Genomic DNA, 22,264 nt, shown 5'->3' with positions numbered 1-22,264 from the left:
GGTCAAGATCCATGCTTTTCATGTAACGTTTGATTCATTTTGTCCTGTGGCAATTCCTCAACTTGTCAGGTGCACCGGAGCGATCGGCTCATGGATCAATAACAGTATCGAAATCTCTCGCTATTATGTTTGTGGAGTTGTCACCATCATTAGAGCTGTAAATGTTTACGAAGGGGAAAACAGTCTGATCAATGGGGCTTTAATTATGAAAAATTCATTGGTAGAAGTGAAAGTGAGTGTTTTATATTTTGGTTTGTTTTCAAGTCACAAAAACCACTGCATGTTTTTTCTTCGAACAATTGAATGCATGGAATTTTTGACCATTTTGTTTCATAAACTTAAAGTTAAGCGCTTTATTTCAGTTGACATTTTTATCATAGGCGGAGTTTGACTTTTGGGGCACAACATGTTGATGACTGAAATGCAGTGTCACCAATAAAATGAACTTAATATTTATAATAAGTTGACAATGAGCGTTTTCTTTCCCCCATCATTCTTGAGGGGAATTTTAAATCAGGCTGCTTAGGCAATACTTTTGAGGAAGATCGTCATCCATTGAATATGGTACGCCCACTGGTGTGGTGCCAATGTAGTTACCCCAGTCAAAAATTGTATCCCCTGGGCGGAGCCATATGAAGGTAGGTTTGTGTCTTTATTATTCAATCAAAATGAAGTTTTAGAAAAAGCTGCTTCAATCAAAATTTTATATTTTTAATCAAAAATAAGTTGCTTCAATCAAAAAAATGTTTTTGAATGCAAAAATAAAATTGAAACAAAAAAATCCATGTGAAAGCTATTTTTCTTTGATTTTTTTTTTTTATTGGAGTCAAGTTTTTTTTTTTTGATTGACGCAACTTTTTTGATTGAAGTAATGATGATTTGTGTTTGGGCCACATTTTGGCTCTGACATTTTTGTCTTTATTATTCAATCAAAAAATAAGTTGCTTCCAAAAAAAAATGTTTTTTTTCAAAAAGGAAAATCATTTCAATTAAAAAAAAAAAAAAAATCAATGATTGAAAACGTTTTTGAATGCGAAAAAATATTTGAGATTGAAAAATTTGCATTTGAACACTTAATTTTTCATTGAAAAAAAATCATTTTTGTGTTTGGGCCATATTATGGGTATTATTTGTCTCGAAATCATTCAATCCCCCAAAAAGTTGCTTCAATCAAAAAAATAGCCCTAACCCAAAGAAAAGAAGTCATTTGAAAAATAAAATTGCCCTTCCCTAATTATTATTATTATTACTTTTTTAAATTATATGTAAAGCACATGACCCTCTAAGGTGCTTTTCACATGATCTGTTTGAAAAATAATTTTGACCCATCATAAAAATATATCTTTTTTATTCATTTAATTCATTTTTGTTGCAGTTTTATTGCTTTACAACTTTTATATATATAGGAAAGTAAATTTCATGCAATGACACTTTTCGGCCACCAGGGGGGGAGGCCTGGCCCCCCGGACCCCCCTTAAAATTCGCTTATGATTTTTATAACACAGGAACATGAGCAAAACAACAACAAAAAACTTCCATTTCTAACATGAGCAAAAAAAAAAAAAAAAAAAACATTTCTGCGTTCCGATGTGCGAGACAGCTCCCTATAATATATTTGGTCTATTTATTATACTTTCACCATCTTTGTCAGAGCAACATATTTTCTATAGCCGAAATAACACGAGCGCACATATTGCCGATTAGGAAACCCATTTTCATTCCTCAAAGTCAAGGTCACGGGGCCCGACGCCAATTGCTATTCTCCTGTTATGTTTAGATAGTCAATAGGCATCTTCTATTTATTGCATCACTTCCGTGGCCTTGAAGTGCGCACATTTCTAAGCATGTTTAAATTTTAAATGAAACGGATTATTTGTTCCGCACCATGTTGCTTAACTATGGATTTCACTGGGATCTGTTGTGATAGGGCTCATTAATGCTAGCGCGCGATAAAGCTGATGAGCATCGCAATGAAATTGAAATGTACAGTTTGGGAGGGCAATAAAGGATTGAGGACGTTGTGGGTGCAGGGTCAGATAAAACGGGAGATTAGAAGGTAAAAGAAGGGTGAGAGACAGTGATAAAGGCAGGCAAAGGAAGATGAATGCCTCTCACCGATCCATTTGTCATTCCCGTACCAGGAGAGATTGCCTTTAGTGCTGTCATAGTATCCAATCTTCTTATAGCTTCCTCCTGTGAAAGTAAGCGGGAGAGTGAACTCGGTGCCACTATCAACGGCATTTTCATTTCCTACTGCCTGTCCAACTCAATATTCATTGCTCAGGCTAAATCGTAACTATGATTACTGATTGTTTATCTTGCGGTTAATTAGAGTATACCCAAAATATATTATTACGCTAAAGACAGTCATTAAAATGTGTTATCAGAGCAACATTAAACAGTCGCGCGACAACACATTGCCGTCGCCAAAAGCGGCTTTGTGTTCAGCTGAAATCTGCGGATAGCCAACAAGATCCACATCACCTATGGTCAAAACAGCTAATATAACAACTAACTCATTCACTCCCAGCCATTTTCACCGGAGCAAGGCCCCTCACTCCCGGCCATTTTACTGGATTTTGACCGATTTTTAAATTTGTCATTTAAAGTCACCCTGATGACCCATAAGCCTATGGGGGTGATTGGATATGAACGAGACAGAAGACAGAAAATTGGGTTCTATTGCTATATAAACATGGAAGCAGGGGTCGCGTTAACCGAATATTTTCCGTCGTTGACCGATTTTTTAAAACAGTGACGGGAAAAACTGAAGTCCATCCGTCATTTTGACAGGTTGCAATTCACACCCCAGACCACAGGGTGGCGAGTGAGCATATTAATTAGCTATTGTCTCTCTTGATGCATGACGTCGTTGGCCTTACTCTGAAAAATGTCAAGGCAACTGAGTGTCCGGAGTTTCTTCAGAAAGCCCCAAAACGACGATGGTGTTGATAAAAGAGGTGAAAAAAGAGGGACTGCACAAGCGGGCACGCAATTCAAGCCCATGCGCACCAGGAGGAAAGTGTGAGACTGCGTTCAGGCCACAGCAGGTGAACTGTTAATTTCATTGTTCCATATGTAGCCTACCTACTGGGGCCAGAGTCAGCTGTTTTTGTCAGTGCGGAGAAAAAGTTACATATTCATCTGCTTGATGTGTGATGGCACGGTGTGGATTCTCTGTTAAGCTTGTTCGGACAGAATATTAATTTAAAATGAATGAAAACTAAATACTATTGAATATGTTGAAGCGGTATGCAATGTTAAGAGTCTTGTTAGCTCCAATTGCTGTGTCCAACCGCTGTAGCGCGGTTCTTGAGTGTCTCTGTCACGTGACTGTGTCGCAGCCGCTAACGCGCTCGGCCAAATGGACACACAAGTACGGAAGGTGAATTATGCCAAACAAAGGGTCACCACAATGTCATTATCATCATTTTAAAAATTTAAGTGACGGGTAAAAATAGATTATGACCGGATTTTTATGACCCTGTCAGTCAAAATGACAGACAACGAAAAAGTCTAGCGCAACCTCTGCATGGAACCCACCAAAAGAAAGATTAGACTCTCTTCTTTCAGCAGGAAAAAAAAAGTTATTTCATATCTTTTTCCATTCTTTAGAAATCAGCATTAAAAAATAGCTTAGTTTGAGCAATTTTCCAATTTCTGATGAAAAAACAGAGAAATTGAGCTTTTTGTAAAAGCATACATTCCAAACATAACTTTGACTTTAACACTGCTATTTTTTACTTTAGTTACATCCCAAACATCTGAATAGTGTTTTCCTTCAACAACATAAACAACAAGACAAATAAAGCTTTTGATAGCAAAGTAACAATTTATTTACACATAACTAAACTATTGAACTGAGAGATGATGCTGTTGTGGCCACGACAGCCGGGGTAAACTTTTCCCTCATCGCCGCCTGTCTCATCAAGATGGATTTTTTTTTAGTCTTTCTTTTTTGGTAACCACTGCCTCGTGGCGGAGTTCGCTTGGGGAACTTGTGTTCCGGGGGCAGGGGGGAGGACTGGTTTGGCAGTGCGCGTTTCCGGCTGAGTTGCGGGACACTGTAGGGTGCTGGGGATGCGAGCAGCCAAGCACGGCGGCGCGGGCTCTGCTCGGCGAGCAGCAAGGACTCAACGGCATCGTCCGCTGCACCGGTGGTCCCGGTCGTTCTGCTCGGTCATCCAACGCCTGGCATCCCGGGGCGTCCTCCCGGTTGTTCTGCTCGGTCGTCCACCGCCTGGCATCTTGGGCGTCCATTCGGACGTCTTCAGCCGGCGCCCCGCCCGTTCATTCCGTTGAATCAGGTTGCGGGTCTTACCAAATGCGCTACTGCCTTCCACTGGCCAGTTTTATTGCTTTAAAATGGATTTTCAGCACTGTGCTTTGGAGCTAAGTTGCATCAGAACCTAGAGATGTCTCTTGTGAAAAAAACCCCGTAAAAGATGTATAAATCCGTCTTTGGGACACTGAAACAATTAAAAATAGAACGTATTTATAAGTTTTTGGGAGCAAATGAGTTCATCTCCCAATATTACTTCAGTCTCCTAATATGGCACCAAAAGTAGTTTTGCTCTTGACACGGACCTTACGTCACCAGAAGTCGAGCCCAGAGGTACTGGAAGTCACTCACTGCAGGGGGTGCTGACGATGTTTTTTTTAATGTTTCAGCCGACTTGGTCCAAATTTGTCATGCTCGCGTGATTTCTCCAAACAAGGCGTGTACAATGGCAGAACACACGCATGCTGGATAGTTTATGTACTACTACTAGGATACTACAAAGACAGCGTTCTATTCCACCTACAGTTTGTGTTGGAGTTTTTTTTTATTGGAAATAAAAGTTTCTGTGTATTATGCAAATAAGTAAAAAATACAAATCCCCGCAGACAGCGCAACGGCACATGAACACATTTGAAAACTAAAAGGTCCAATGAGCTTCAGTATAACAACCCCTTTTCACAACACTAAAATAAATTGCACACATATTGGGGAAAAAAAATCAGGTGATAACCATATTATTACCATATTTTTCGGACTATAAAGCACACCTGAGCATAAGTAGCAACCCACCAAATTTGACATGAAAACTGCAGTTGTTCATCGATAAGCCGCACTGGGCTATAAGCCGCAGCTGTCCTCACTGTGTTATCGGATATTTACACCAGAAGATATTAACCAGTAAATAATAATACATTCAAATTGATTAGCAACATTAACTCATTAGAACAATTTGCCAAACCATTTGACAGAAGAATTTAATAAAATAAAAATGTTTTGCTATAAATGTTTGGGTGGTTTTAGTTAAAGCAGATACTGTATTTTCATCTGTGTGATTTTGACAAAGATCAGATCACATTTGATGGTGATTTTAGGCAGAAATGTGAGAAATCAGAAAAGGTTCAGATACTTTTTCATTCAACTTTAAGTGACATCTTAATTGATTTGCCTTCCTGCTGTCCGTTGCAAACATTTTTTGATATTGACCAGTCCTTCCTTGTTACCTACTGTATTACAAGTCAAAGCCAAATGCTACATAGACGTTGTCATATTTCCTCGTCTTTGCGCTTCATATTTCCAGCGCTCTTTGCTGTGTGGTCTTGTTTGGTTCAAAAATACTGAACACGCTCTGAAAATGAGAGCGCCACTGCCACCCACTGAGTGGATGTGCAATTACACTATTTGAGAAGTACTGGGGTAAACCATCAACCTTTGCTGCCACCTGCTATCAACACTGTTGTCATCCAACATGCCTCCAAACATGCGTTGCAGCACTACAGATGTAAATAACAATCAAAATTCATGTTCTGTGCTAATTATTTCTTCAGTTGCTGTTCCAGTTTTTTCATTATTTGCTAGTCATGGTATTTGGTAACACTTTAGTTGACAGTGTCATTATAAATATGACATGACACTGCCACGAATGCTTATGACAGATAGCATTTTGTGTCATCCGGCAAATTATCTCACTTTTTAATGGATGTAAAGATCTGAGCTGGACATAAATGGAGTTAGTTACCTAATTAAAAATGTCATTATTAAATATCAAATGATGGTCTTATGACAGTCTTATGAGGCCAAATTTGCGTAACGTGAAAATAAGCGACTTTAGGATTTTTCTCTCGTAATATTACCATTTTAATCTTGTAATATGACAAAGTATGACTTCTCAATGGTGGATGGTCACAGTAGATATTTCCAAATAGGCATTTGGCTTTTGCTCACAATGAAAGGATTGGCTGGATATCACGAAACGTGGAAACCTTTAATATCAGCATGCACGGCCTAAGGCATCAGACAATCTTTTGGTTAACTACATTTCCAAGTGCAAAACTAATGAGGCATCATTTCAGCAGTCAACTCCAAGAATAAGGTGCACACAACATCCTTAACTACAGGGTATCAGAAACTGCAACACAAATCTCATCAGCGCTTTGCATTATTGAACTCTACAATCAGTGATAACAGCAGGACAGCGAGAAAAAAGCCATTGTTCTCCGAACGTGCCGTGTAAAGATTTCATCTCAGGACTACTGGATAGAGCTCACATGACTGTGCTTGTAATAAATATCCTTGATTAATCCAATTTTTGATGAACATAACATACTGGTGCCGTTACATATTCATCAGCAGCACTTAGCACAGCGGAACACGACGACTTTCTTATGTGCTTTAATTAGACCTCCTCCACCCCGATATATCTAAGCTAGCAAGCTAATACAGTTCTGGCCAAAAGTATTGGCACACCTGATATTCTGTCAGATAATGCTCAACTTCTCCCAGAAAATGATTGCAATTACAAATGCTTTGGTAGTAATGTCTTCATTTATTTTGCTTGCAATGAAAAAACACAAAAGAGAATGAAAAAAAATGAAATCATGATCATTTTACACAAAACTCAAGTAATGGGCCGGACAAAAGTATTGGCACCCTCAGCCTAATACTTGGTAGCACAACTTTTAGAAAAAACTAACTGCAAACAACAGCTTCCGGTATCCATCAATGACTTTCTTAGAATGCTCTGCTGGAATTTTAGACCATTCTTCTTTGGCCAACGGCTCCAGGTCTCTGAGATTTCACCCTGGGCCCAGTGGCGCCTCCAGAAATTTTTCATAGGGGCCACTTCAAATCTTAGGGTGGCACACCAAAACTAAAAGCCATAATTTCATGTTTTTATGATGTTGTTGCAGTAAAAAGGCCAGAAAAACACGGCTACTTATTTTGGTGTATTGTGTAAGTGTAAATAAGTGTATTTTCATCCCATTTGGGATGAAATGTATAAATGATGCTACTACAATCTAACAGTACAAATTTACAGAGGGGGCCGTGGCCACCCCTTGGTGGCGCCACTGCCTGGGCCCTACATTATGCTGCAAAAATTGTTGGTCGTCTTCAGACTTCATCATGCCATGCACACGGTCAAGCAGTACAGTGCCAGAGTTAGCAAAGCAACCCCAAAGCATCAGGGAACCTCCGCCATGTTTGACTGTGGGGACCATGTTCTTTTCTTTGAAGGCCTCGTTTTTTCCCCCCTGTATACTCTATGTTGATGCCTTCTCCCAAAAAGCTCTACTTTTGTCTCATCTGACCAGAGAACATTCTTCCAAAACGGTTTTGGCTTTCTCAGGTAAGTCCAGGCTGGCTTTTTTAGGTCTCTGGGTCAGAAGTGGGGTCTTCCTGGGTATAGAGTCTCTTTTCATTCAGACACCGACGGATTGTACGGGTTGACACTGTCGTACCCTCGGACTACAGGACAGCTTGAACTTGTTTGGATGTTAGTCGAGGTTCTTTATCCACCATTCCATAATTTTTCGTTGAAATCTTTCATCAATTTTTCTTTTCCGTCCACATCTAGGGAGGTTAGCCACAGTGCTGCGGGCATTACACTTATTGATGACACTGCACACGGGCGACACAGGAACAATCAGGTCTTTGGAGATGGACTTGTAGCCTTAAGATTGCTCATGCTTCCTCACAATTATGCTTCTCAAGTCCTCAGACAGTTCTTTGCTCTTCTTTCTTTTCTCCATGCTCAATGTGGTAAACAGGACAGAGGTTGAGTCAACTTGAATCCATTTTAACTGGCTGCAAGTGTGATTTAGTTATTGCCACCGCCTGTTATGTGACACAGGTAAGTAACAGGTGCTGTTAATTACACAAATTAGAGAAGCATCACACGATTTTTCAAAGGCTGCCAATACTTTTGTCCGGCCCATTTTTGGAGTTTTCTGTAAAATGATAATGATTTCATTTTATTTTCCCATGCTCTTTTATGTTTTTTCATCGCAAGTAAGATAAATGAAGGTATTAGTACCAAAGCATTTGTAATTGCAATCATTTTCTGGCAGAATTTCAGAGGTGCCAATACTTTTGGCCAGCACTGTATCTAAGCGATTTCCATGCTTCAGGTTACAATGTAGATGTGTTAGTTTTGTGTTTTCTAGGCTGTCACTAAACGCACTGCGTGTCTGACTGCGGCGAGAGAGGAAACGGGTGGCCGGAGCGAGAAGGCTGTTTACGGTAGTCCCGTTCTGTGCTTTTGGTTGTTCATAAACCATTGAAAATTCTCCATCTACCTCACAGTGAGTATAGCATCCTATTTTTGTATTTTAATGGATTTCACGTTTTTGATACGAGGTCAAGTTAACGGCAAAATCAGACTTGCCTGTATGACTGACTAAAATGATGTTTCAATGCTTCCATAAGCAACTCTTTCGACTGACAGTTTGATAGTAGGCGCAGATAGTAAGAGTGTGATGCTTGTTTTTTTGAATGAGCTCATTATTATAATGAATTCCATTTTAAAGCAGAAACCAGCTGCAGCCTACCTTGAAGCTGTTCAATTAGAGTCCAGGCCATCCGAGAACCTTGGGCATCAAATATTACATGGCCCTGTAAGAAACGGGCGGAATTTTAATGATTCAACATATGCATTGCACTTTGCACCTCTCGCTACATTCAACCATCTAATAATATCCATCTCCTTCCTGATCCCTCTCTCACTCCCGGCACCTCATCATGTGCTCATTTTCTCTCGGCTTTTTCGTACTTACCGAAACGCCTTCGAAGGAGCTGGTGTTGAGGGCGCGGTAGATTTCGGCCGTTATATCTCGGTTGTTGTAATTGAAATCTTCCAAGCGCCGACCCTTGGCCTTTAGAGGGCCCACGGTTTTGTTGAGAGCCAGCGCTAGAGCCCACACGGCGTCGTAAGCTAGGGGGGCTTCCTGAAATCCCCCGGTTTCTTCGGAGTTTTTACCACCCAACTTTGACATCAATTGCTCGAGAAATTCTTGAGAAGTCTGGAAAGAAAGGTGATCAGAGGTGAATTGGTTAGAATGCGTTCAGGTATTTTCAGTGTTCTCGAAGATGATTATAACCGGGGTCGGCAATGATGAATATTTATTCTGGCACTTGCGGGATTTAAAAAAGGAGTTTAGTGTCAGGCTCACTTGTTTGTGTGCTAGTTATACGAACACTCAAGCAGCTCATTACATTCAACAACTAGGTAAAGTCATGGTTGCTCTTTGCGGCAGACGTTCACTCACATAATTACATAGTTAGTGAATGCATGACCTAACTAACTAATCTTAATAATAATAAACATACTCCACCCACAATGACTTTAGAAAATAGATGGCCTGCACCTAGCTCAGAGTAGGGCATTCTGGGATATCAAATTTTTTACACTCATGTACAGTAGTATTAAAAAGTATTTGAACCTTTTGGAATTTCTCACATTTCTGCAAAAAAATCACCATCAAATGTGACCTTTGTCAAAATCACACAGATGAAATTACAGTGTCTGCTCGAACTAAAACCACCCAAACATTAATAGGTTTTGCGTGCTAACAACGACAAAAAGGGAAAAAATAAGTCAGTGAACCCTCTGCTTAAGGCAGTACTTCTCAAATAGTGGGGCGCGCCGTACTGGAATAAAGTGTACTTGCACATCCACTCAGTAGGTGGCAGTGGCGCTCTCATTTTCAGAGTGCGCGCAGTATTTTTGAACTAAGGAAGAGCACTCAGCACACGCAGACAACAGATATGAAGAGCAGTGTGCCACCGCTGTTTTCGAAAGCCGTTTTCCGACCGGACTCACTCACGCAGCGACCCACTGTCTTGTCCGGTTCTCACGTCGCCACCCGAGAAGTACCATTTTCGGCTTGGGATCGGCACGCCGACCGCCCTCAGCTACGGTTCTACCTCGGCCGCCGTGAATGCGCTTTTTTCGTGCCGTTTGCCTTTTAGCTTTGACTTTTAATACAGTGGGTGATGATGAAAGACCACTGTTTACTGTGTCTAAAAATAATTATAGCAGACAGCCAGAAGCCAAATCAATTAAGACGCCACTTAAAGACATTAGACCCCAATCTCATTGTTAAGCCGCTTGATTTTTTCAGTGGAAACGTGCCGAATATTGCCAACAATCGTCCTGCTTATTCAGTGTTATATCAGTAAGCCAGTGAGCATTGTTAGCATGCTAATTGCAAAATAACTCCACACCATTGCAAAGGAGGTAAATACTGTGAGCAGCAAAAATAAAAACTGTCCTGTCCAAGGACACTCTTTTTTTTTTTCCTTCTTTTATTCAGTTTTGTTTTTTCGGTCAAATTTTTTGGCATATTGTCCTCATGAGTGAATGTTTCTAATCAATTTTAATTTATTATTTACTGATTTTATTACATTTTATTTTTCTGTATGGTCAAAAATGTACCTTGAGTGTATTTTTTACAGTTTGGATGTGACTTTTTTTTTAATTCAGGCAAATTGATGCACGTCAAGTCTTCTCTGTTACAAACAAAACAATGTTAATAAAGTTATACTTTATTATAAGTTGATCTATGTTACTTTTTTTCTTTATTAGAAAAAAAGGACACAATGTTAGGCAGATGCGTATTTATAATAGTAATTTTGTAGACAAATGATACTATTTACAGTGGCAGCAGAGAGTTTGGGGGGGCGCGAAACATTTACGTCTTCCTTGGGGGGGCGTGACAGAAAATAATTGAGAAGCACTGGCTTAAGGAGACTTAAAGAGCAATTGAAACCAATTTTTACCAAAAAATTTAAGTCAGGTGTGTGCCCAATCACGGATGAGTGGTTTAAAGCAGCCTCTGCCCACTATAAAACACACACCTGGTAAGAATGAGAAGCATTGTCTGATGTGCATCATGGCTCGGTTAAAAGCCCTTTCTGAAGACCTGCAATTGAGGATTGTTGATTTGTATAAAGCTGGGAAAGGATACAAGACCATCTCTAAAAGTCTGAATGTTCATCAATCGACAGTCAGAGACGTTGTCTACAAATGGAGACAGTTTGGCACTATTGCTTCTCTCCCAAGGAGTGGCCGTCCACCAAAGATGACGCCAAGAGTTCAACGCAGAATACTCAGAAAGGTCAAAAAGAACCATAGAATGTCTGCTAAAGACTTACAGAAATCCATTGCACAGTCCAATATCTCTGGGCACACATCAACTATATGTAAAAACTGGCCAAGAATGGTGTTCATGGGAGGACTCCACAGAGGAAGCCACTGCTGTCTAAAAAAAACATTGTTGCTCATTTAATGTTCGCAAAAAGGCACCTGGTCACACCACACAAGTTTTGGCAATATATTTTGTGGACCGATGAAACCAACTTTGAATTGTTTGGTAGTAATACACAACGTCATGTGTGGGGGAAAAAAATGGAACAGTTCATCAACATCAACACCTCATCCCCACCGTGAAGCATGGTGAAGGGAGCATCATGATTTGGTGCTGTTTTGCTACCTCAAGGCCTGGACAACTTGCACTCACTAATGGAAGAATGAATTCAAAGGTTTTGCAGGAAAACTTGAGGCTGTCTGTCAGACAGTTGAAGCTAAAAAGAGGATGGATGCTGCAACGAGACAATGATCCAAAACACAGAAGTAAATCGACTTCAGAATAATTTCAGAAGAACAAAATACACGTTCTGGAGTGGCCAAGTCAAAGTCCAGATTTGAACCCTGTTGTGATGCGTTGGCATGACCTAAAGACAGCGATTCATGCCAAACATCCCAGGAATCTGATTGAACTACAGCAGTTTTATAGATAAGAATGGGCCAAGATCGATGTGCTAGACTGATCTGCAGCTAGAGGAAGCGTCTGGTTGAAGTTATTGCTGCCAAAGGGGTGGGGCACAAAATACTAAATGTCATGGTTCACTTACTACTCCCCCCCCGTCTGTCATTGTTGGCTTACTATCCTCATAAAAATATGAAAACCTATAAATGTTTGGGTGGTTTTACTTCAAGCAGACAGTTTTTTCATCTGTGTAATTTTGACAAATATTAGCTCACATTTGATGATTTTATGCAGAAATGTGAGAAATTCCAAAAGGCTAAGATACCTTTTCATACCACTGAAAATGAAAATCCCCAACAGTGCAAGGAACAACTCCCCACCCCCATCAGACGCAAATTTATATTAAAAATGATGTCAATCGTTTATGCTTTGTTTGTGCTGTAAAAATGTTCGTTTGTGCTATCGTTTTTGAGTTATTGAGATATTGATTTCGAGTGATGACGTCACTCAGCCCCCCATTTATTGCAAAATGGACCCCAAGGGGTGCCATTTGTTTTAACTACGTTTGCGCTAGTTGTTGGGACACCCCTCTGTTATTGAGGGAGTTGGTATGCTCCATCAGCCACGGGAGTTGGATACGGAAAAGCCTCGAGTCACGTCATCAGTATCTATAAAACAAATGTTTTCACAGCAAAAACAAGCACAAACAGCATAAAGGAATGGCATCATTTTGGTTCCAATTTGCAATAAATGGGGGGCTGCGTGACGTAATGAATATATATATCTCAAGAATTAACGCGGCACAAACAAAACTTTTTACACCACAAATGAAGCATAAACCATTAAAAATGGTGTCAATCAAAATGGTGGGCTGGTTGACCTCAGATTGACCTATAAAAGAATTGTAAATATCTTAAAAACGACAGCAGCATAAAGGAATCCTTTTATAGCACAAGCAAGCACAAATGATTGACATCATTTTTATATAAATTTGCATCTGATGGGGGGCGGGGGGGCAACTTCACGGAGGTGCAAGGAACCATCGTTCTGTGGTGGCTCGCAAATCATGGTTTGGAGGGATGGAAATTGTCGCCAATCATCACGTCATCTTCCATATGACCCTTTTCTCATCCGTGGTGGCTAAAGCTAGCTTGTTTTCACATGTATTATTCATTCCCACATAGCCCTTAAGAAATGCTACACTGCTATTCACTCAAAGGAAACTATTCAGTGGTCCAAAAGTCATTAATAATGACTCATGTGTGTCTTGAATACAACTCAGAGAAGAACAGTGCCTTCTCAAACCCTTTGAAATCGGCACTATTAAATCATTCATAAGATCATTCTCTGTGTGCCAGTTTCATGTTTTGGAGAATAAAATGAATTCCTACAACTTTTACATAGCATGGCGCAAGAAACCAAAATACAAAAATAAATAGTACATTTCTTCATGAAGCAAGTTCCATGGTTTAAAGAATGACGTAGATCCCTGCGGCTTGTGTCTCACGGTTTCTAAACAAAACTACAATTATCAGATAAAAACAAACTAAATAACACACCTAGTAATTAATGAAACAACTGGAACAGTAACTGAAGAAATGATTAGTACAAAACATGAACTTTGAAAGCCTTGGTGCCGCATTGCATGCTGGGAGGCAAACATTGGACGAGTTGCAATATTTTGGGACGACCATATCGGTCACAGCAGGTGGAAGCAGAGCTTGTCTGTCTCTTCTGAATTTTTTTCCATATCATATCATGACCCTGGCATATCGAGGTGCATCATATCGCGAGTTGAAGAGCAATACATTTTTTAAAATAAATATATTTTTAGTACATTATCTAATATATTATTATATTACATAATATACTTTTTAATATATTTTATTTTTTATTTTTTATGTGGCTCCTGTAGGAGGACAAAAACGACACAAACATTCTTAACGTTTTCCAATGCTGTGAAAATGTGTAGGATAGATATTAAATTTCAACATTTCTGTCGACAAAGATTTGCGTCATAGCCTGCGACACGTTTCTATTAGCAAAGCAGGATGCCAGGCAGGTGGCCATTTTAAACAAACCAAAGAGCGGCTGAAAAGAGAAAAATAACTGAAGAGAGAAGCGTTTCTTGGACCCAATCATTTGCATTCATTGCCAATGCGGACGGATTGCCTGAATGTTTACTCTGTGGTGAGAAGTTGTCAGTGAGAGAAAAAGTACAATTGCGTTACTTCTGAGGAGCCTGAGGAGCGCAAAAAATAGATTTAAGAAGAGGATTGCATCGCCAAACTCCACTAATGCTGCAAGTTTTGTTCCAACCCAGTGTGAAAGAATGTTTCATTCATGCTTATAAAACACAATTATTAACTGCTGTGAAACTATATGCGTGCATGTGAGACTGTATTCATGTTCGTGCGTTCCCAATATGTGTGCTTCATATATTTCTTTGAACATTTTACAATGGGTATCTGTTGACTGCCTTATCTGATTTGACTCCCTCTTGTACCAGCTACAGCTAGTGCTCAAGGTCGTAACTCAAAATGTTTTTCAGTGGAATATCACCTGAGGTGGGCTGTGATAACTTTCATTTCTGCTTTCATAGTAAGTATATTTTCATAGTAGGCCTAGGTAACACCCTTTCTTCAGTATATAGAGACTTGACTTGTATTATCTCCTTGTACTTCTGCATGGTCACAGCCCTTGTCTGGATCACATTTTTTTGTACCCTTGATATACTGTATATCTAGTTTATAAAGTCTTCGAAGCAGGCAATCTTTGGCTGAGTCTGATTCTTTTCTCCTATATTGATACTTGTCGGGGTGTTCAGAAGTGAACTTCCCGGACACCAAGAGATAATAAAGTGTGGAAAACCATTCACAGATGGTGAGTACATGAAGGAGACATTCATCAACATATCAGAACACCTATTTGCAGACTTCAAAAACAAAGCCGAGATAATACAGAAAATCAGAGACATGCTCAGATAAGGACCATGTTATGAATGTTCCTTTTTTTTTTTTTTTTTTTTCAAAACCTCAAAATAAAAATGACGTCAAAAATAAAAGTACTGTACATACAGCATGTGTTGCCTTCATTATAAGGCTTATGTATGTAAGGCTTTTACATTTTTTTGCAGCTCCAGACATATTTGTGTTTCTGGTCCAATATGGCTCTTTCAACATTTTGGGTTGCCGACCCCTGCTCTAGACAAAAAAGTGTGAACTCTTTGGTCTAGTCTCAAAAACAGTCATCCCACTTCACACTGTGATTATGCCATTACCCAACATAGGGAGAGAAGAAAATGTGGCACACAGCTGGAGATGAAATGACCCTTGCAACATCTTTCTGCGCTTGTATTACGCTAGTGTTGTTGGCTTCTTGTATATTGACTTTTGTTGTCGTGTCACTCCGGCAGTACAAGTACAGTACAGTACAGTGCAGTACAGTACAACTAAAGTGCATTACATACATATTGCCATCAATGAATCATTTGATGCATGGTGAAATCATCCTTCTTTTCTTTCGTTCAACTTCCAAATTGAAATCCATTCAATTGTACATTTCTACTCACTGCCCCTCTAAAACTCATTACTGAAAAAAGACAGTTATAGCCATCATTTCATACAGTCTCATCTCAGGGAGAAACGTAACTTGGCATGCCAGATGGTTGCTTTCAGCAGGGCTCGTTTCACTGAGAAAGTGTAAACTGCTTGGGAAATAAGCGTCCGTATGTATTAAAGCGTACCCTTAGGGTGAATGTCTGACAAATTTATGGACACCATATATATTTTTTGCATTATTAATTAAATATACAAACAACTGATACTTTGCACATCTGCCTCACAGTGTTCAAATCTTGGCTCAAGATGGCTGTCTGCAGTGCTTGCGTGGGATTTCTCTGGGTAATTCGGCTCCCTCGCACATTTGGCATTAGGTTAATTGAAGACTCTCAACGGCTCCTTGGTGAGAATGAGAATGTGAATAATGACAGCGGTTTTTTTGGTTTTTTTTGTTGCCATTTTTAAGGCATTTCATTCCAGATCATGATTATTTTCGGACTCAATATTTAAGCTAGGTTCATACTACAGGTCTTAATGCACAAATTTTTTGCCATATCTGTATTTTTGGCGTGCCCGTTCAGACTGCCTTTGTCCATTGAGACCGTTCAAGTATCACGCATGCGCACTAATTCGCTCAGCCAAGAGACCCGCATGCGCAGAAGGATCAAAACAAATTACACATGCTAGCTGTATGTCATTCTAGATTGATCATACAGTGCCTTGCAAAAGTATTCGGCCCCCTTGAATCTTGCAACCTTTCGCCACATTTCAGGCTTCAAACATAAAGATATGAAATTTAATTTTTTTGTCAAGAATCAACAACAAGTGGGACACAATCGTGAAGTGGAACAACATTTATTGGATAATTTAAACTTTTTTAACAAATAAAAAACTGAAAAGTGGGGTGTGCAATAATATTCGGCCCCTTTACTTTCAGTGCAGCAAACTCACTCCAGAAGTTCAGTGAGGATCTCTGAATGATCCAATGTTGTCCTAAATGACCGATGATGATAAATAGAATCCAAATGTGTGTAATCAAGTCTCCGTATAAATGCACCTGCTCTGTGATAGTCTCAGGGTTCTGTTTAAAGTGCAGAGAGCATTATGAAAACCAAGGAACACACCATGCAGGTCCGAGATACTGTTGTGGAGAAGTTTAAAGCCGGATTTGGATACAAAAAGATTTCCCAAGCTTTAAACATCTCTAGGAGCACTGTGCAAGCCATCATATTGAAATGGAAGGAGCATCAGACCACTGCAAATCTTCCAAGACCCGGTCGTCCTTCCAAACTTTCTTCTCAAACAAGGAGAAAACTGATCAGAGATGCAGCCAAGAGGCCCATGATCACTCTGGATGAACTGCAGACATCTACAGCTGAGGTGGGAGAGTCTGTCCATAGGACAACAATCAGTCGTACACTGCACAAATCTGGCCTTTATGGAAGAGTGGCAAGAAGAAAGCCATTTCTCAAAGATATCCATAAAAAGTCTCGTTTAAAGTTTGCCACAAGCCACCTGGGAGACACACCAAACATGTGGAAGAAGGTGCTCTGGTCAGATGAAACCAAAATTGAACTTTTTGGCCACAATGCAAAACGATATGTTTGGCGTAAAAGCAACACAGCTCATCACCCTTAACACACCATCTCCACTGTCAAACATGGTGGTGGCAGCATCATGGTTTGGGCCTGCTTTTCTTCAGCAGGGACAGGGAAGATGGTTAAAATTGACGGGAAGATGGATGCAGCCAAATACAGGAACATTCTGGAAGAAAACCTGTTGGTATCTGCACAAGACCTGAGACTGGGACGGAGATTTATCTTCCAACAGGACAATGATCCAAAACATAAAGCCAAATCTACAATGGAATGTTTCAAAAATAAACGTATCCAGGTGTTAGAATGGCCAAGTCAAAGTCCAGACCTGAATCCAATGGAGAATCTGTGGAAAGAGCTGAAGACTGCTGTTCACAAACACTCTCCATCCAACCTCACTGAGCTCGAGCTGTTTTGCAAGGAAGAATGGGCACGAATGTCAGTCTCTCCATGTGCAAAACTGATAGAAACATACCCCTAGCGACTTGCAGCTGTAATTGGAGCAAAAGGTGGCGCTACAAAGTATTAACGCAAGGGGGCCGAATAATATTGCACGCCCCACTTTTGTTTTTTATTTGTTAAAAAAGTTTAAATTATCCGATAAATGTTGTTCCACTTCACGATTGTGTCCCACTTGTTGTTGATTCTTGACAAAAAAATGAAATTTCATATCTTTATGTTTGAAGCCTGAAATGTGGCGAAAGGTCGCAAGGTTCAAGGGGGCCGAATACTTTTGCAAGGCACTGTATTTTGATTTCCAAAAAGAGGACACAAATAACAGACATCAATAATCCCCGTTTAGTCTTATATTCAAAGTTTATATGGACTGATAGAGCGCATACACGCACACACATGAGCCTTATTTATTTATTTTCCCTTCAGGCATGAACAAACATACAGCATTTATATGTGTTTACAATGAATTCAACCCGAAAAGGGCAGACGGGAGAAGCCGAAGCTTATTGAAACCCGCTCCCAGTATACCATATAGGGCGCAATTTTTTTTATTTATTATTATTATTAATTATGATTATTATTATTATTAAATCGGCACGGTGGCTGAGTGGTTAGCACGTCCGCCTCACAGTTCTGAGATCAAGGGTTCAATCCCGGGCTTCGGCCTTCCTGTGTGGAGTTTGCATGTTCTCCCCGTGCCTGCGTGGGTTTCCTCCGGGAACTCCGGTTTCCTCCCACATCCCAAAAACATGCATGGTAGGCTGATTGAACACTCTAAATTGTCCGTAGGTATGAGTGTGTGCGTGAATGGTTGTATGTCTCCATGTGCCCTGCAATTGGCTGGCAACCAGTTCGGGGTGTCCCCTGCCTACTGCCCATAGTTAGCTGGGATAGGCTCCAGCACCTCCGCGACCCTCGTGAGGGAAAGCGGCATGGAAAATGAATGAATGAATGAATATTTTTTTTTTTTTTTTTTTTTCAATTGACGTGTCTGCGTGAAATGACGTGGGGTGCGTCAGTTTGCCCCGACTCGGCCATGTGTGCAATAATGAAATAATGCTAATTCGCCGCACAGAATGAAAATCGAAAATTGTAAGGCTTATTCTTTTCTTCATTTCATTTTTTTATGACTGTGGTCAAGTCCGCTTCGTGTTTAAAAGCGGAGTTCAAGCTAGGCGCTAATGCCTACATGGCTGCCGTCCTCCATGCCTCCTGCTCTTTGCTGACGTAATTGCTGCACGAATTCCGATTTTGGGAGTCTTGACAGTTCAGACCGCCGGTCACGTTCTGAAAAAATGTGGCCCAGATCGGATTTGAACCACACATGAAAGTGACTCAGATCGGGTTTAAAATGGTCCACTTCTATGCGACTTGTCCCATTCAGACCGTCAACTTAATGTCTGACTCGAGTCGGAAAAACACGAAAAAATCGGATTCGTGCATTAAATCCTGTAGTATGAACCTAGCCAAATTGCATATCATCAGTGGTGGAATGTAATGAAGTACTTTGTTACTGTACTTAAGTACATGTTTTGTGTATCTGCAGTTTACTTGAGTACAAATATGAAGTGGTACTTTTGACTTTACTGCATTTTACAGCACTTTTTACTCCACTGCTTTTCAAATTGTCACCTGCGTTACACGTCGCTTTGGTTTGTTTCCTGTTTTTCTCATTGTAAATTGATACTTTGATTTTCATGCCTCCGGCACAATCGATAAGCCCCGTGCAACTATCCCATAATTAAGCACTAGAGGCAGCGACACAAGTACAAGAAAGAATCGGCAGTTGAACAAGATATTGACCAATTAAAACCAACGGTGTATGTACCCGATACTTGCCTGTAATCTGCCATTAAGCTAAATTTTGGAGTTTGAGCTCATGAAGTTTTTGTTTACAGTCAAGTCAATTTTATTGTTTTTTTTTTCCGTCCTGTAGTTTTAAATAAAACTGGACAGTCAATGAATTTGATGGTTCCGTCTTTCAATATTGACTCAGATCTCTAAATCTCTAAACACATTTTTGCATCGTACTTGTACTTAAAGCAAATACTTTTGAACTTTTACTTGAGTAGTTTTTTTTTCTTAGATACTTGCACCTGTATCTGTATTTTTCCCTAAGTTTGAAAAAATTAATACTTCATTGAAGGAATCTGACCTATTAGCCAGACTGACGGAATCAAGCCAGCCATACCGCCAGACCCGCGCTGGCGCAGCTCCAACGACCCAGGCCGGCGAGACACCAACAACCCGCCAAAAGGCCAAACTCCGTGCGTTCACCTTAGTCTTAACCCTTTGTACTGACTCCATTTTGAAAGCTGGAAAAAGGCTTCGAAACACAAGTTGACAATTTATTCTGAGTCGACAGCAATCATACAGCACAGAGGGACCCAGGCGAGGAGCCGAGGTCACCATATCACAAGTCAACAAAAGGTTCCCGTGAAAAATGGCAACCATTAGTTAAACATTCTGTCTTTTGAAGGCTCTCGCAGGGTGGGCTGTGGGCAGAAAGAAGGGTGTGTTTAGGCGTTGTTTAAGATTATTGTCTGTTTGTGGATTGAACAGGAGGATTCGGGATTTACTGTTGTCAGGCAACGAGGGTTGTGGATTTTTGCCACCTGAGTGTCAAAGGGGCTCTAGGAGTCTTGTCAGTCGTGTTATCAGTTGGATATTGGGCATTCTTCGATGTTCCTTGTGCTGGGACAGGGCGTCCCGCCATTTGTTCTGGACAGTCCGGGAGAACTGATTGCGAGAGATGATGGTGCAGACGCGGGCTTGTCAGCGTCAATCTTGCACAGTCAGTTGCATGACGCACACGTTGGGCTTCCGTGATAAGAAGGCGTCACTTATCTTTTAAGCCCTATATTCTGCTTGTTTTCCTTAAACTATGGTATAAGTGCTATGTATTTTATATTGGGTGTGTTAGAAATAATATAAACAGTCGATCAGTAAATACGAGGAATGATACTATTCCCTGATTGATTATATTAAGTGTGTTCGAATAATGCAAAGAGTTAGACGGTGCCTAGGAGAAAAGGTATTATTTCCTTCATCATCCACCACTGTATATCATCACTGTTGGGCAGAAAGCTCCCATGTCCAGATGAAAAAAAAAAAAAAATGAGTTGAGCGCCACTATTATCTATTCACGTCTTACCAAGTTGGAGGCTCCTCGTACGGTCTCCGGGTTCAGCATGACAATCTCGGTGGTCACGTGACCTTCGACGGCTTCTGTCATTTGCTCCACTGTGCAGTTGATGGACGGGTCGTTGATTTTAAACCAGTTGTCTGCGTACCAACCGATGAGGAACCAGACATATTTTTTCCCGTACAGCTTTTCCTTGTAGACCTGCGAAGGAAGACGAATGTGACAAGCGAGCAACTCCAGTCAAAAAAATTGTGATTGAAATGAACAGCGTTTTGTGCGAAAAGACAAAAAGGGGACGAGCAATGCCGTTTTGGTCAACGATAACAACGACTAAGAAAAAGGATTGGCTATTACAGCCAAAAGACTAAGACGGAAATGAAGAGAGCTGCCAAAAACAACACTGCAGTTAAGAAATACAATACTTTTGTTCTGTCTGTTGCCTTCTTGTTTTCATGAAAAAGGCATGAGATTGAACTACCACTGACTGTTTCACATAAGTAACATACTGTAAACAGAAAATTTATACTCAAAGAAGAGCATTTAATCTTAGTACTACTCATATTGGGTCACTTAGACCTTGAAGGAGTTTTGGGATAATGAGAGTTTGCCTGTGAGAAAAGAATTTATGTGCTGTGTAGTTATTTTTTTTATTGCTCTAAATGTCAAGCACTGATAAGGTACTTCAATATATCATTTCAGAACCCCATTGCGTTTTATGGGGCCTTTAAATATACAAGGTTTGCACCTTATTCATGCGTTGGACTACTTTTTCTGGTACATATTTCTGAAAAGCAATTGAAAATAACGGCATATTGATGCCTTGGAAATATCTTCCTCAATTGCTCTCTTAGCTTCCAATATAATATTAACTCTATTTATAATTGCAACTTTCACTATAGTCAAGCCAGTCCTTTCAGAGGGATGCCATTAGGCAAATACTGGGAAAACTGACCGATGAGTGGAAGTTAATTATCGATAATGGTGTGGTAGTTTCATGATCTTAAACATTCAGGTAGTGAAATCATTCCGTTTGGTTCAGAATGTGAGAACGCACCACACACATCATACTCCACGGGGGAGCTCCAGCAAAGCCGAGCTCTCCTATTTTAATGCATACATTGCACTACCCTCCCCACACAATCCCATCTCGGTGCTGGGTAATGGCTGCCAGCCGGGGACTTGGCAGCGACAGTAATAGGGCGGTAGGTGGGTCTCACACTTTTTCTCTATAGCGTGGCTCCCGGGGTGTGGCCTCCCCTCTGCCTGGGCTGCCGGCCACGGAAGTGGGGGGAGGTCGGGGCTTCGATCTCGTGTCGCCCCGCGGCGGCTCCTTGGCATTTTACTGCTTCCGCCTTCCCTTCTCTTTGGTTTGCTGGCTGGACGCCGGTGTGTCAGCTGGGTGTCATCTGCTCCGGCGGGGGACCCTGTCCTGCCCTGGGCTGGTCTTGTTGGGTCGTTGGGGG

The 22,264-nt window shown here is 40.6% G+C and overlaps 1 protein-coding gene across 2 annotated transcripts in view; it reads right to left on the bottom strand.

Annotated features, from left to right (window-relative positions):
- gabbr1b (gamma-aminobutyric acid (GABA) B receptor, 1b) overlaps positions 1-22,264 on the bottom strand; it is a 147,381-nt gene that overhangs the window by 36,377 nt on the left and 88,740 nt on the right. For both annotated transcript variants that reach the window (XM_057827542.1, XM_057827543.1), the window contains 4 exons: positions 20,811-21,002; positions 9,052-9,297; positions 8,827-8,890; positions 2,116-2,193 (listed from right to left, as the gene is read on the bottom strand). In XM_057827542.1, the coding sequence (XP_057683525.1) occupies positions 2,116-2,193; positions 8,827-8,890; positions 9,052-9,297; positions 20,811-21,002 (580 nt within the window). The remainder of the gene's footprint in view (positions 1-2,115; positions 2,194-8,826; positions 8,891-9,051; positions 9,298-20,810; positions 21,003-22,264) is intronic.

The sequence above is a fragment of the Corythoichthys intestinalis genome, chromosome 22 (genome assembly GCF_030265065.1).
Source record: "Corythoichthys intestinalis isolate RoL2023-P3 chromosome 22, ASM3026506v1, whole genome shotgun sequence".
Taxonomy (NCBI): domain Eukaryota; kingdom Metazoa; phylum Chordata; class Actinopteri; order Syngnathiformes; family Syngnathidae; genus Corythoichthys; species Corythoichthys intestinalis.
Note: the sequence above shows the minus strand (reverse complement) of the source record. Positions and strands in the feature narration are given on the sequence as shown.